Source organism: Diorhabda carinulata, chromosome 5 (genome assembly GCF_026250575.1).
Source record: "Diorhabda carinulata isolate Delta chromosome 5, icDioCari1.1, whole genome shotgun sequence".
In the NCBI taxonomy this organism is placed as follows: Eukaryota; Metazoa; Arthropoda; class Insecta; order Coleoptera; family Chrysomelidae; genus Diorhabda; species Diorhabda carinulata.
Window position 1 is genome coordinate 9,034,314 of NC_079464.1, and position 16,307 is coordinate 9,050,620.

Here is a 16,307-nt window from a genome sequence, read left to right on the forward strand (position 1 = left end):
AAAATAACACAATAATAACGAAAGTCAATATCATAAAATGCATATGATTTTAACACTTTGAAAATTAATCGGTATCTGACAAATAAAGTATAAAATAACAGTTGTCAAGATAAGTCTTTATAAATAATTATTAATACTAATAAATAATTAGGTAATAATAATTTTATTTTATTCTTAAAATTTTCATCTAATAGGGGAGTAAAATCCAAGTCCAATCATGAGTTTTAGTTATTCGGAGGTATAATGAAATGAAACCTACAACAACTTTTAGAGGAAACTCTAGGACATGTATAGTAAATCGAATTCTAAAACTTTTTTTAGTAAGACCGAACGTTTAAAATAGTCATTACAGGTCACTGAGTTCGAATTATAAAAACTGCATTTTTCTTAAAATAAATCACTGTATTATTTTAATTGTTTAATTTAAAATTCTATTTTTTTACTCAATGTGTGAGCGCATCTAATAGCAATTCAGGAATATTAAAAAAAACTTTCACTTTTTCTATAAAAAATAAGGAATATGAGATTATCAAAATCTCACCTCATCTTATGATGAGCTATGTTAAATATTAAAAATACATATACATTGAGTTAAATGTAGTCCATATACAAAGAAAGTTTACGACAAAAGAGATATGATTTTGTGTGACCTAATTATTTTGAAGAACGCATGCAATAAGTACTTAATATACAGAGCTCGGTTCAATTTTGTAAGACATGTACTATTCCGCAAGAAATTTACTTTTTAAATAATCCTTAAATAGTCAGTTCTTAATTTTTGGCTATCTTGTAATGATAACTAATTCTGTATTATATACAGCATACAATACACGCAATATTAAGTTTTCATTTGAATAACAGAATGAACGAAATCATTGATCTCCTGGCTACTCTATCATTCGTTTTTTTACCCCTCTTCCAATCATTATTTTGCCAAGATTTAAATGGGTCTTCACACTAATGGATCAAATCTTTCTTTGCCAATTAATAAATGCTGAGCTTGTTGAAAATTCGATTCTTTCATTTTTTGTGTTCACCATACCAGTTGCTATTTATTTTTAGGGGTATATAACGCAGACGACCTAATACTAAAGTGGGAACCTAATAGTCCCTTCAGTATAGAATCGAATCTGCATTTGACGGAATTTGTAATTGAAAAAGAATGGATAGAAACAGATATTATGCCAGACCGTTTCTATCAAGGAGGTCAAGGTAAGTTTCTGAGCTGTATTGCGTACGTCATTTATTTGTCACTTGGATTGCCAGGTTGCCAAGCCTAATAACCGTACATTTGGGTAAAAAGGCCGGACACCCTACATTTTTGAGGATTTTGTCCCATTTATTAATATGGTACGAAAAAAAATAGAGAATAAGACTTTCTAAACTGAAAAAAAAATAATCAAAAATTTTCTAAATTTGAGATTACTACTAAATCATCACATATCTGCCGCATAGTAATTGTTCTTTATCCTATATAAAAGGAGGCTCGTATTTCCGTAGGTTTCTTCCAATGTCATTGGATGAGCAGATAGTATAGGTGATTTCATTTTATTAAAGCTATTAGTTGTGGGTTAATTTTGAATGGAGTGCAGAAACGAACATTTTCGGTGCTGCGACACACAAAGAACTATGTGAAGTTTATGGGGCTGATTGCTTAACAGAGTCAGCATTGTTATAAAAAATTCCGTTCTGGAGATTTTTCCTTCGAAAAAGAGCAGCGTGGGCCTACTGAATTTGATGATGACCAAATCAAAATCATAATTTGAACTCGTCATATAACTATTCGAGAGTTTGTGAAGAGGCTATATGTGTCGTACCCAACAATTGAAAAACACTTAAAACGTGTTGGACTAGTTAAGAAGCTTTATATTTGGGTACCTCACGAATTGAAAGAAACTCATTTAAATAGAATCAACATTCACGATATACACTTTAAACGAAATGAAACCGACTCTTTATTGAGAAGAATCATTACTGATGATGAAAAATGGGTCCTGTACAATAACATAATTTGGAAACGATCATGGAGCAAACACAATGAACAAACCACAAAAGCTGAAAAATAAGCAAAAAGCTCATGCAGTCAGTTTGGTGGGACTACAAAGGTGTTGTGTTTTTTGAGCTGCTTCCAAAGAACCAAAAGATCCATTCTTAATTTGTCAGAATTGTCAAATCAGAAAGGTAACTTGTGAGAATCTATTGGAGCTTGGCTGAGAACTAATGCCACATCCCTCATGTAGCCCTGATCTGGCACCATCTGATTACCATTAATTTCGAAGTTTGTAGAATTTTTTACATGGTCAATAATGATGATGACATTCAAAGTTGGCAAAAAGCCTTTGAGCAAAATGGAAATATATAATTGATTACAAAATGTTATTTGTTGGAAAAAAGTGTTTCATTTATGATTTTGTGTAGTTACCAGATTTATTTATTTACTTCTTCAGACTAACTAAACAAATTTATTTTGCTTTCATTGACATTTAATCAAGAATATTGAATTTCACTTTAATATGGCTGAATTTGAGTGTATTCTTGTCAAAGGACCGTCTTAGAAAAGGAGAAATACATACTCCGCTGTAGTGGGGAGTGTCGCAGAAAATTTTGCATGAGTTGTACTGGACTGGATAAGACCGTAACAAAGGTGCTTTATCATCAAAAGTACCATAATATTAAATATTTCTGCACTGTTTGTGATGCTCCCACTCTAAAATATCTCCACGATAAACTGTAACAATTACAGAAATCCCAGATCTCTCTAGAAAATGTCGGAGCTTTAGGTTCCTACTTAAAAAAGAACAATGACATATTTCCAGCAATCTTGGAAATATATGACATTCTAAGTGGCCATGACTCGAAATGGAAGATCTTATACAAGAAAATTGACGACATACTCAGTCTCCACAACAAAAAGTCTGAAAATGAAAAACAATCTCTATTCCAATTGTTTAGGGAAATGAAACAAGAAATGTACAACTTAGGAACTAGTTTCATGGACAAACATGATGGATCTGCTCAAGTCCAGGTTCACGAATGACTAATGATATAAAAAGAAATAGTTGATCTGAGACAAAGTATTAATCAAATGACACTTATGCGGAATAAGTGTGCTGCCAAAAATGAAACAAATAGTAGTAATAGACCACAAACAGGAAAGAAGATAGTATCAACGAAGACCGACCATACAATAACGAAAATATAATTGTTCCTTCATATCTTGAAATTATCTCATCCCTATCTCATATAAACCCTACAAAGGAGTACTTTATACGATGCTTCCCAATGCCGAGAACTAGGCATAGTTTGCACTCGGTTTTCAAAATTGGCACCAACCAGAATAACAAAGACCAGTTCCATTACTATAGATTATGTCACCGTATGATCCAGAATTCACCGATTGTACTGACTTTAATCCAATACTAGTTTTCAAAACTTCAAGCTCAGTCGTGCTCTCTGGTGATGTGGACTTCGAATTTTCTAGATTCATAAAAACAATAACTAGTCTGGCATCAATTTCTTTTCCCCTCAAGCGTATTAAAAATAATCAGAATAAATCCTGGTCCACTCAAGGGTTTACGTATATCTACAAAAAAACTTGCGATCTTTATCTCACCTAAGAAAATTCTCAGATAGTGTCTTCTTCAACGATTACGTCATAAGACAATAAAAGCTGCCAAAGATATTTATTACCATAGGAGACTCGTCAATTCTAGTAATGTTTCTCGGACATAGTCCATTGTGAATGATCTAAGAAATAAGGATTCTTCATCGAGCATAATCTCTTCACTTGATAACATCAATAATTACTTTGTGAATGTAGCCAAAAATTTATCAAATTCTATAACTCTTTTTTCATGATCCGCTTTCATATCTTCCTGATGCTAATGCTAACTTAGACAGTTTCTTCTTTATTCCCGCAGTTTTAGCAGAGCTGCGCAGTACAATTAATGAAATTAAAAATAAATATTCACCTGGAACTGATAGACTTACATTAAAAATGTTTTGAGTCTGTCCGATTGCAAATTAAATCACCTTACCACATTAATTAACATTTCATTTCAAAATGGCACTTATCCCAATTGCCTTAAGACGGCTATAATTATATCATAGAAAAATTGGTCAGATATAGGCTTTTATTATTTCTGTGTAAATCTTAAATACTTATTACCCTTTTAAAATAACAAATGCACAAATGTCGCTTTATTCTCCCTCTTCTCTCTAGCCTAAACAACCATCACTTCACTGCAACAACTTTTTGTGATTTTTCTAAGGCTTTCCATCGTGTTAATCATAATATTTTAATAAACAAATTGCAGTACTACGATTTCACCTCTCGTATGGCTTAAGTCATACCTTACCAACAGAAGTCAGCTTGTTAAGGGTTGATACAACGATATCTTCTTGGAAGCCAATAGAATGTGGAGTGACCCAGGCTCAATACAAGGCTCTATTTTGTTTCTTCTGTTTATTAAAGACATCGCCCATTGTAGACATCAGTGGTAAAATATTTCTAATTGCAGACGACACTAGTTTCTCTTGGAACCACCCTGATCTCACGGCACTTCATAGGACCATATTCACTAACCTAATCACCATTAAATCATTCTAATCTTCTCTGTCTCAACGTTTCTATAACCAAAGTTTTATCATATAAAAATACATTGCATCCTTTTTTATTAAATAAACTTCTTAGGGCTTGAGGACAATTTCTTGAAAAAATTAAGTTCCTCCTGCTTTGCGCTGAGATCAGTTTCCAAAGAAATGAACTTATCCTCCTCCTTAACAGTCTATTATGCCCTTATTGAGTCGCATCTCCGATATACCATTCCCTTCAGGGCTACGTGTGGTGCGACTCAATTTGAGCGAATCTTCAAACTACAAAAGAGAGCTGTTGGATATTTACTTGGACAGGACTCACTACAGGGACTTCTTTAAAAGATTGAAAATTCTGACTCTTCCTTTCTTATTCATCTTTGAATCCGTTTGCCTAATTCGTAAGCACGCTTCTCCATGTCAGAATTATCGTCGCACGGCTATCCACTTAGGAACACGGAGCACGACCTTTACCTACCTACCTACTCCTCGTTCAGAATTAGTCGAGGGTTCAATATTTTACAATGCAAAAAAAATGCATAATCAGCTGCCATATCAAATCGATATCATCTTTTCACGCATTCCGCAATAATTTGAGAGTATATTTGTGCCTTCTACTCTGTAAACGACTTCTATTCTAGTAATAATATTTAATTCTAGACTGGTTTAATTTTTGCTATGGACTTGTTTACAAATTATTACCTATTACTATTACCTATAATTTTGTTACTAATTGTTGTTTTCTTCTGTACTCGTAAATTGAATTTTTATTTTCTTTGTATCTGTATTTGGTTATTTTTGTTTGTTTTCAGTTTTTACAAGTTTTTGTCTACAAATTATAACAATTTTTGGACAATATAGCATTTCTACCTCATAATTCATGCAACCCAACCATTTTCGAATGATTCCAAAATCATAACTGATGTCCACAACATCTGCTATGTTTTTGCACCTCACATCCCGATCTACATCCGCATATTTGTGATGCGTTCTAGCTTTTCTATTTAGGGTGGCAAATGCCACCTATGAAACGTACAAGTTAACTCTATTGGAATAGTGGTCGATACACCACTGCACCAACAATTGCTATAGAAATCGTAAAAGTTTTCTAAGTAATTACTTTTCGGACAATTGACTTGTTCTTCATCGAACTTTTATATTGTTCCATTCCTGCACAGTTTGATTTTTGATTATATTCAAGGGCGTTCCAAGAGCTTAGCAAACTCCAATTCTCAATTCAATTTAGGTCAAATGTTTCAAAAATCAATTGAAACATAATCCTATCAGTATTTATCCATGATAAATACTCCGAAATATTTCAAATTATTTAGAGAAAGTGCGTTTCAAAATATAAATTTCAAAGGTTCAGGAAACGTGAATATTTTGCAACTAAATTTCAATTTCCCGGGTTTGATAATTTTTGTCACAAATTTCATATCGGATTTTCCAAAAAATCAGAAATATCAGCATAAAATTCCAAGCTGAAAGATAAGAGCCAATTAAATTCATATTTAAATTGAAATAATAACAAATTAATGTATGTTATAATATGTTACAAAGAATAAAGACATGAGTACAAAGCATATTATAATGAATTCAGTAGCATATTCCTCTTGTTTCCGCCTATTCAGTTCAGTATTAAAGTTCAATAAAGTACATAATTTCTTCCTATTTATGGCGGTCAACGTTAAATCGGGAGTTGTACCAACTTTATTCAGTAACAACTGATTTTTCTGGTATGTTTCGTTGATTACGTAGGGCTTTTTCTCCTTCGATACCTTAAAAAAAACTACTTTTATTGTCCTATCTCGATATCGTCTTGAGGAATACTGCCTTGAATTGAGATTTTTTGCCACCATATTAAAACTTCACATTAGAACAACTGACAGTGACAGTTATAATCTTTATATGAAGCTCTTTTCATGACTTCTTATTTTTTAATTCCATGACCTGAACCTTTTCTGAATTCGGACAGTTTAAATCTGTTTTTAAATTGGGATATACTCACTAGCATTTGGGAAATCGTGGTATTCTTCACATAATGAAGAAAACTACTTATGTTTAAAATAACCGCTCAGCGCTAGTAGAAAAAGCTACAAACGCGCGTTTGCGATTATTATTATTAAAATTGCGTTCTCTGATAACAGTTACGCCAAGAATACATTCTGCAGGCCAATGTTCTTGCAATTTTTGCTTTCATCTTTGTCTTTGGAGATATTTGTAGCTCCTCGCTAACCAAAGCATTATGCACATATTTTGCGATAAACATTTAATACGAATTTGAACTTGATCCAGCCACTAGGTTATGCTTTGTCATGTTTGTGTGAAACCGTATTTTGCTTCAGACTTTGACATAGTCCATCAGAAACTTTTGTGAAACTTCAGAATTGTTTGACAAGTGTCCGGGTGCTTCGGTAGCTCAAGGGATTTTTTTGAGGAGCAGATTCAATGGAAAATAAACCATGTAAACATTTTAGCGCTAAGAACCTATGAAATGTCGATAAAATGCAGAAATTGTTTGATTAAATCGTGTCATACCAACATTTAACAGATTTTGACGAATTAATTGGGGATTTAAAAGCATGCCACTGGCTCCTCACTCTCCTCACTCATCGTAAAAACGGTGAAGCTGCAGTGTAATTCCATATAAAATGAGACTTTGCTTTTGATATCTTGAAAATAATGAGCAGCACTGTATATGTGAAAAATGTATCCAAATCATCATCAAATATGTTTAATCTAGAAAGGAACTATCGCCAACAGGAGATTCATCATCCTGTACGATAGTCAAGCAGCCAATAGCGCTCTAGGCTCAAATATCATAAAATCCAAACTCGTTTGGGATTGCTTAAATTAATTAAATTAAACGAGTTGGGCATGAAAATTAAAATCTCCCTTCAATGGATTTCAGGACGCACCGGAGCGCAGGGAAAGGAAATAGCTGATAAGCTCCCTTAATAGGAGACAGAAAAGCCCTTCATGGGACCCGAGCCCTTCTGTGGTATTAGTTACAGAACAATGGAAAAAGCACTAGAAGAGAAGGTGGATTGGAGCGAAACAAATAATTGGGACAACCTACAGGGACTGAGACAGACAAAGATTCTTCTGGAAAACTATAACCAGAGTAGATGTACTGAATGTATCAACCTAAGTAAGAACAATCGAATACTAACAGGAATTCTATCGAGGCACTGTCGTTTCAACAAACACCTGAAGACGCTAGACCTAGCAGATAATGCGGTGTGCAGATTTTGTTACACAGAGGACCTCTATCCACATTCTCTCAAAGTTTGAAACACTAAGAAACTCCAGAGACTACACCTGGGATCGCTTGAAATAGAAGATGAAGATCTCTGGCAACTACAGCCATCCCACATTCTAGACATTTTAAAAGGAGTGGTCGCAGTGTATACGAGACCCCAAATCTATATATACATACAGACATGAGTCCTTATCTCCAGTTCCAGTATTTCTGTCTGGAAACCTCATGAGTTTATCTCACCAAAATATCAATTCAGATTATTTGCAGCCATATGTCTGGAGCTGTACTTCTTCATTTTTTCCTATACACAGGTACAAGGTATTTTATTTTGAAGAAAAAACCTTGGTATGATAAAGTGTTACGAAAGATAATCCTTTATCATTAAGAATAATTTTCAAATATGATATTTGAAGCTGACTACTATATTTGTGTATGTATACACATATAACCATATTTATCACTGTATAAACAGGTTACGCCCAAAACGGTAGATGGAAGTGAAAATACGTGTACTCATAGATGTACTGTATACCATTTTTGTCTTCTCTTTATATTCAAATGAATATATATTGATTCTAAATTATACAAGTAACCGTGGAAAAATCACCAGATGGTTAATTTTTCTTGAAATATGACTGATATTTGAAAATATTAAAATTTACTGTTTTCTATTTTTAGGAAAAAGTGCTAATTATAGTGCTGTGATATTTAAATTTCAGCTTGCTAGAGAAGTTGGTTATTATATGATGGATTACTTTTTACCTTCCATATTGCTAGTCTGTACATCATGGGTAACATTTTGGTTGCAAGCAGACGCATCTCCTCCAAGAGTTGTTTTAGGTAGGTAAATACAAATTTTTTCTTTATATCTTTCATGCACTATATATCAATATATGTACCCTAGTTTCTCTGTTAATGATTTTATTAAATTCCATGTCTTGAGACAAGCAGTGACAAATTTGCCGTTGTAACCATTGTAAGTTAGGATGTGGCGGTTGTAGTGATTTGTCATTTATTTTCTTTGAGAGAACTAAAAATAATTCATTTAATTGAACGTGATAATAAAAGAATACGGTTATGTATAAAAAAAAACGTCTCTTTACATGCGTGTTCGTTCTCGCCGCATTCTTCTTTCCTGCCATGTCGCGAGTGTCTTCAGAGATTGTTGAGTAATATTGAATTAACGGGTCGCCTACTATTGGGAACCAGAAGTCAACTGCATTTGAATAAACTACGAGGGCGAATCACTAAGTACGGACAACCATTATAGCGAGATTGTGTTCGCAGTGTCTGTAGTGTTTTATTTAATGTACTAATGAAGCTCACGAAATACTAAAATTTCTTTTATTGCGAAAACAATTTTAAAGTTGGAATAACATAGTTCACGACTAGAAACGTCGGGGACGTCCTTAGCTTTCAAAAACAAATGAAATTGTGCGAAGTGAACAAAAAGAGCTATAAATGGGAAAATGTCTGTGAATTATTTAAACGTGGAAATTTCTCTGTTGCCTATGGACTGCATCTCATACATGGTTAATAGGCGTCAAAGTAGGTGATACAGTAAGATTTAGGAGAACAGCTTCTTTCAAAGAACATGTTGTATCCTTACCATTTGACGATACGCATTATCGTGTTCATTCAATCCTTAAGAAAATGGAATTATAACTATAATACATAGGCAATGTAAGCACCTGTTTTCATTGCCGTCGATGTATAGCAAGTTTGATCTGCTACCCATGCATCATTTTGAGGCATGTCGCAGCTTTGGTCATTATTTAGGGACGGTGTTTCTTTGGTGTTTCCGTTTCTGAAAATTCTAACTGATGTTTTATCTGCCACGCTTTCCAGTACTATGTGGAGAGGTGAGAGATTTATAATCATTTCTAGTGCAGCTGTTGGGCATGAGAAGTAGCGACATGTAAGAGGAATTGTATTATTGGAAGAGAGAGAAAGAGGATCGGTTTACCACTCTCTATTTCGCTTTGCTCGCCAAAAAACAAAACTCCGCGTTTGCCGTTCCTACCACTCGAAACTTCAACGTCATGGCAATCCAATCAGAATAGAGGAGATAGAGATACAGAGTGATATACCGATATTCTTTCTCTTCTTATTAGCTGTTCCGGTTGAACTTGTTTTCTCTATATTTGCTATGTACTGAACTCACTGCATATACTGACATAACGAACAAATATCAAAACACCAAACAGTTGTTAACAAAGCAATACCTATTTCAAGTTTATAGTACTAATAATTGCGAGAAAAAAATATGTACAAGGTTTCATCAAAAATACGGAGGACGAATTTTTATAGCAGAAGTTACTTACGTATTATTTTAACTAGTATATCTCACCTCCAAATGTTGAAACAATCATTGACAAATTCCAACCAGATCCGACTTGTTACATTGCTTCTATAACCGATTTAGTGAGATCATGATCTTGAACAAGGCATAACATTAAAAAGAACTGTTCAAGCTGAAAGACGTTCCGAAAAAAATCACGAAATATTAATTCTATCCCTGGTGACATTGTCTATTCTCGGATGATCGGTTCAAAAGTGGAAATAAGTCTGTTAAGGATGGTTGAGACATTTTTGGTCTCAAAAACAAATGAAAATGTGCAAGAATTAGACAAAACAATTCGTTCACACTGACGATTTACTATCTGAATGAATAATTTATAATCTCGTGTTGATAGTTTTAAGTCACATAGAATTGAAAAACGTCAGTTTTTCAGCAGTAATCAATACTTTTTAATTTAAAAAACTATAACAATGAAAGCGCCCGCATTCTTGAACAAAATTTCTAGATTTGTACATCATTTTGAGCTTTGGTCATTATTTCCGGTGTTTCAGGCAGGAGAAAACTTCAAACACAGAAACTGCAAAATGAATAAATGATTACATCCTCTTCACTTTCATGGATAATAAGTGCGGAGGGATAAAAACCACAAACTACTGGCTAAATTTCATTCAAATTTCAAAATCTCTCTATTTTCTGAAAATTTCCAAATAATCCTTTTATAAATTGTAGATGCAATTAGTAGTAATGTAGTAGTAGATGTAATTTTTGATGTAATATAATATTTTCACAGGTACCTCCACTATGCTAACTTTCATCACATTAAATTCGGGACTGGGAAAAACTTTACCGAAAGTGTCATACATAAAAGCAAATGAAATATGGTTCTTGGGTTGTATTAGCTTCATATTCTTTTCACTCGCTGAATTTGCTTTTGTAAATGTCATATGGAGAAGAAAGTAAGTACAAATTGAAATAAGTCATTAAATATCCTCATATTAACACAAGCTATGATTTGATTAAAAAAAAAGATCCTTACCTCTTGGAAATATATCACAAAATCTGATTTATGCACTTCTATGAACTTCTACGAATATCGACAATAATTATATTAATATGAAATAAATGCAAAATTAATATTCACAATCTTCATCACTTATTTCCAAATTAGAATTATCTTGCTCTTCTTATAAAAACTTGTAATACATTATAAATAAATCATGAGAAAATGTGGGCCAACCCCCACAATATAAGGAATCAGCAAAGTTCGAAATTGTCATTTTTCTTAGGAAATGTTGGGCTGTTCTAGAATGTGTCTCAGTTAATTAAGAGAATAGGGTAAAATGTAAACAGACTCCCCAGAAATACTCCCATGCAATAATGGTCATCCGCAATATAATTCAGTCGATAGTATTGTATTGTGTATATACCAGAATTTGCTTTTAGAGTTCCTTTTCTACCTTTAGGACTTCTGGAATATCCTAGAAAGTGCCTCAGTTAAAGCAATAATGGTCAACCGCAATTCAATACTAGATAGACCATCCACCGTTAGTCTGCAATATTTTCAACTGGGAGCAGTTGAATACACTCGAATACTGAAATAAATACCAGCAATTATTCAAAATTTATACGACTTCAACGAATATTATCGAACGACTGACCACGATGGCGAAACACCATAATATACAGAAGGAAGTCGTCCAAAGCATCGAACAATAAAATGAAAAATGACCTAGTTATTGTTCCTGCTAAAGGAATCAATGTGACAGATAATTTTGCGACCATTCGCATTCATCACTTGAATCTTTAAAGTAAAACATTTAAGATCCTTTTCAATACAAAAAAAACCATATAGAATATTTTACCATCATTTCATTTATGTTTGTTCCATTGTTTCTAGGAAAAAAGTTGAGTTGATAAAAGCCAACAGTACACACATTTTGAAAGGTGCTTTAACCCCTAGCCTGGCAAGGAAAGAAGTAAGAAAAGCAAATTCTATGAACAATCTCCATAAAGCAAGGTCCTGTACTAGTTTGGATAAGGAAATAAGTGACAAAAACACTCAATTAAATTATTTAACTGTTCATGTAAGTATTCATTCCATTATACATTGTTTCAAGTTGAAAAACCCTTGAGTAAGATCATAATCAGAACTCCACATTAAATTTGCAGATTTTTCAACAACTTCAAACAAAACCAAATTGACAGTAAATGTTCAAATTACTCTTCGTTGACCATCAAACAATCACTCAACTTAATAATAAATTATATAACTCTATAACTATTTATATTATAGTCCTGTATTACCTACATGATGCTGAGTTTTAGGTCAATCTCACTGTTAGATTTTGAATAAAAATATCATCATCATAAAACGAAGTCTGATGATGAATAAAATTGTGTAAGCTAACTCCACTCTTCACTTCATTTTCATCCATCAATGTTCTATCCAAAAGCTGATGTAGCAGTGCGCCTTCGAGTTGAAACCACATTCTCGATTTAAATTATTGAATCTGCCACCCTAAAGTGCTCGAGAAATTTTATGTATATTGAATAGCCTTTAACAAACCAGGTGTGTTATCATGCATTATGTAACCTTTTTTATTATGGAGACTAGGAAAAATGTAGAAACCATTGTGTTTGGGGTAAAGATTATGATATCATATTACAACGACAACACGTTTAATTGTGGATTCCTCACAGATTACTTTGCTTTGCTTGCTATTTGAATGAACATTTCGCCAGTTCAACTTCACTAACTTACCTATTCCTCGGCACTATAGCCCATACAGGACTTTATGAAACAGCTTCACTTGTTTTTCTAATTTTCTACTTCCATTTGCTCATTGTCTTGTCCTCACTACTTTATTTTAACTTTCTTTGGCCAATTGGTTGCTTCTGTCTATCACATTATATTTTATTTTGTTATTTAAAAGTCTCCTCTCTCTTTCTAAATATATGCAGCTTTGAATTCTTGTTCTTTACATCAAGTTCACATCAGCGCGAACGCAAAAATTCATAATGTTTCATTAAGAAGAAGAAAGTTATTTCATCAAGTCTGATTACGTAGTTATAAGTTATAGAGTTATAAAGTTTTTATTGGAGAAATATCCAGGTTTAGTTAACCGAAAGCGAATTCTCTTACAACACAATGTTAACCCATCTCGTACAGAATTTAGTCCGGATCTTGCACTGTCAGATTACTATTTATTCAGATCCATACTATATTTTATACTCCAAATACTAGGGCTGCCTATTTGTACAACTATTTAATAAACAAAGTGAATATTGGAGTAACAGACTTAGTTTATGAGACACCCTCTATCAGTACTTCCAAATTATTTTAAACACTGTTATCGTTTTATGTATCATTTGCTTAATTTTAATATATAATAAATTGATATAGTTTTATGTTTCGTTCAAATATGTTTTCCAAGACATTATTGTCTTTAAACATCTGATGAGCCTTAGACCTTCCAGTTTTGAAGCCACACTGGTCGCGTATTGCTTTTCATCATAGGATTCTATTCTCTACGATACTTGAGAATATTTTGTAAGTATTGCGGTAATATTAACAATCCAGTATGTCCTCTCTTTTATATATAGGGCCAATGATGGCTGTTCACGCCAGAATTAATTCAAAACTCATGAAAACTGGCAACGCTGTCCGACCAACCGACTACTGAGCGAATGGAAGAAATGAGATATATAATAAGTTCTGTTGTTAAAGCTATGTAAAAAATTTTCTTACAAATAAATGTTAATGTGAACGTGTTAATAATAACTATAATACAAAACATGGTCCTTACGAGCGGATTATAAACAAAACCAGTGAAAATTCGCAATAAACAATATATTATTAACAACTATAACCCAAAAACAATTTACCACGTGCTGCAAGCAACTATCAACGAGTGCAAAGTGATCGACCAAACAAGTAGTCGATACAATATCACGGCGACCAGACATCAACTCAACTGGCCGACTAGTTCAATTGCAAGAATCAGGCAGTTCGACCGAAATCAGAGTGAGTTTGTTCCAAATTATTTATTTCCGAATTTTTCTTTCCATTTGCGATTTCAAAGCTTCTCTGTTTGTGCTTGAACAATTTGACAATATAAAATGGCAGAACTTGGCAAACTAATAAAGAAAAGAGGTGTAATTAAAGCTCAGTTAACTATTTTCACAAAAGCGGTAAATGAATTTGCAACTATATCTAATTTAAGCCAAACAGAAGTTACAAAATTAAAAGATAGGTTACGTGATGCCGAAAATTATCTTGACGAATTCAAATCATATCAATTAGAAATAGAGTTACAGGATGATATAAATTTAGATGAGCAATTAATCGAACGAGAGAGATTTGAAAATTCATATTATGATGCAATCGCTGTTGCTAAAAACATTTTACAAAGCTACAATAATCACGATAATGATACAAATCTTAGCGTGATTTCAGACAAAGCTTGTTGTAAAAACGAGGGTATAAAGCTTCCGGATATATCACTTCCTAAATTCAGTGGAAACTTTGAAGATTGGTTAGAATTCAGGGACACATATAAATGCCTTATTCATGATAGTAAAAAATTAGATAATATTCAAAAATTTTATTACTTGCGAAGTGCACTAGGAGGAACAGCAGCGGCGTCCATTTCCAAAATCAAATATACGGCCGACAATTATGAAGTGGCATGGGCCACAATTTCAAAAAGATTTGACAATACTAAAAAATTAATATATGAACATATTAGAGCTATTTTTTCATTAGAAAATATACAAAAACCGACAGCTGAAAAACTACAAAATTTAGCTGACGATATTCACAAACATTTGGGATCTATTGAACAATTGGGGCAAAATATAACTAATTGGGATCCTCTACTAATTTTTTGGATTACTAATAAATTAGATACTAGCTCAAACCTTGAATGGGAAAGGGAAAATAGAGATCAGGAAGAATTGCCAAAGTTAGATAAATTCCTACAATTTTTACAAAAACGTTCCAATTTTCTTAATATGTTAGAATCAAAGAACAGTCTCAGTTTAAATAAATCAGATTCAAAATTTAGTAATGAGGAAAATAAATTCAATAAACAAAGTAGAGTAAGGTCATTGACCTCAAGTACATATACATGCTCCTATTGCAAGAAAGAGCATTCAATATATCGTTGTGCAGAGTTTCTCGGATTAACAATAACACAAAAAAAAGATTTTGTCAAAAAATCAAATCTTTGCCATAACTGTTTGCGTTCGGGTCACTCTGTCAAACAGTGTAAATTAGGGCCTTGCAAAGTGTGTAAAGCTTGGCACAATACAATTTTGCATGAAAAACTCGAGATAGCGGACAACGCGAGCTCAAGTTCCGCAGCACTAAGCAGTGGCGTAGTGGTACCAGCGGCGGGGCAGGTGCTATTATCTACCGCCTGTTTACTCATTTCAGACAATTTCAATAATTTTCACAAAGCAAGAGCGTTATTAGATTGTGGTTCTCAAACTTCCTTTATAACGGAGGATTTGCAAAAGCGTTTGAATATTGCGACACATAAAACAGATCTTTCAATTTTCGGAATTTCAAACAATATTTCAAAGGTCAGTAAAAGGTGTAAGGTTTCATTTAAATCTATACATACCAATTTTAAAGCGCATGGCAATTGTTATATTCTAAAAGAGATTACAAGTGTGATGCCGTGTTGTCGAATCAACACGCAATCTTGGGCGATTCCAGGTGATCTAAAGCTAGCTGATCCACAATTCAACATTCCCGGACCAGTAGACATGCTCATTGGCGCGGACCTATTTTGGACAATTTTAAGCAATAACAAAATTTCGTTAGGAAAAAATATGCCGCTATTAATTGATACAGTGCTAGGTTGGGTTGTATCTGGGCAAATAAGTACTAACAACGTTGAAAAGGCTTCTTGTAATTTAAGTATAAACCAGGAATTATTAAATTCAATAGCCAAATTTTGGGAAATCGAGGAAATATCTAGCACGCGACAACTTTCTCCAGATGAACAATTTTGCGAGGACAATTTCATCAAAACTACTACCAGAGACGCGAACGGACGTTTTACAGTCACTATACCTTTGAAGCAACAACCTTCTAGTTTAGGTGAGTCGAAAGCTCAAGCCGAAAAACGTTTCTATGCATTA

At 33.3% G+C, this 16,307-nt stretch overlaps 1 protein-coding gene across 1 annotated transcript in view; it reads left to right on the top strand.

Annotated features, from left to right (window-relative positions):
- The window catches only part of LOC130894093 (pH-sensitive chloride channel 2-like), a 51,266-nt gene that overhangs the window by 29,063 nt on the left and 5,896 nt on the right, over nt 1–16,307 (top strand). The window contains exons 4-7 of the mRNA XM_057800672.1: nt 1,063–1,212; nt 8,534–8,695; nt 10,948–11,113; nt 12,055–12,241. Of these exons, the coding sequence (XP_057656655.1) occupies nt 1,063–1,212; nt 8,534–8,695; nt 10,948–11,113; nt 12,055–12,241 (665 nt within the window). The remainder of the gene's footprint in view (nt 1–1,062; nt 1,213–8,533; nt 8,696–10,947; nt 11,114–12,054; nt 12,242–16,307) is intronic.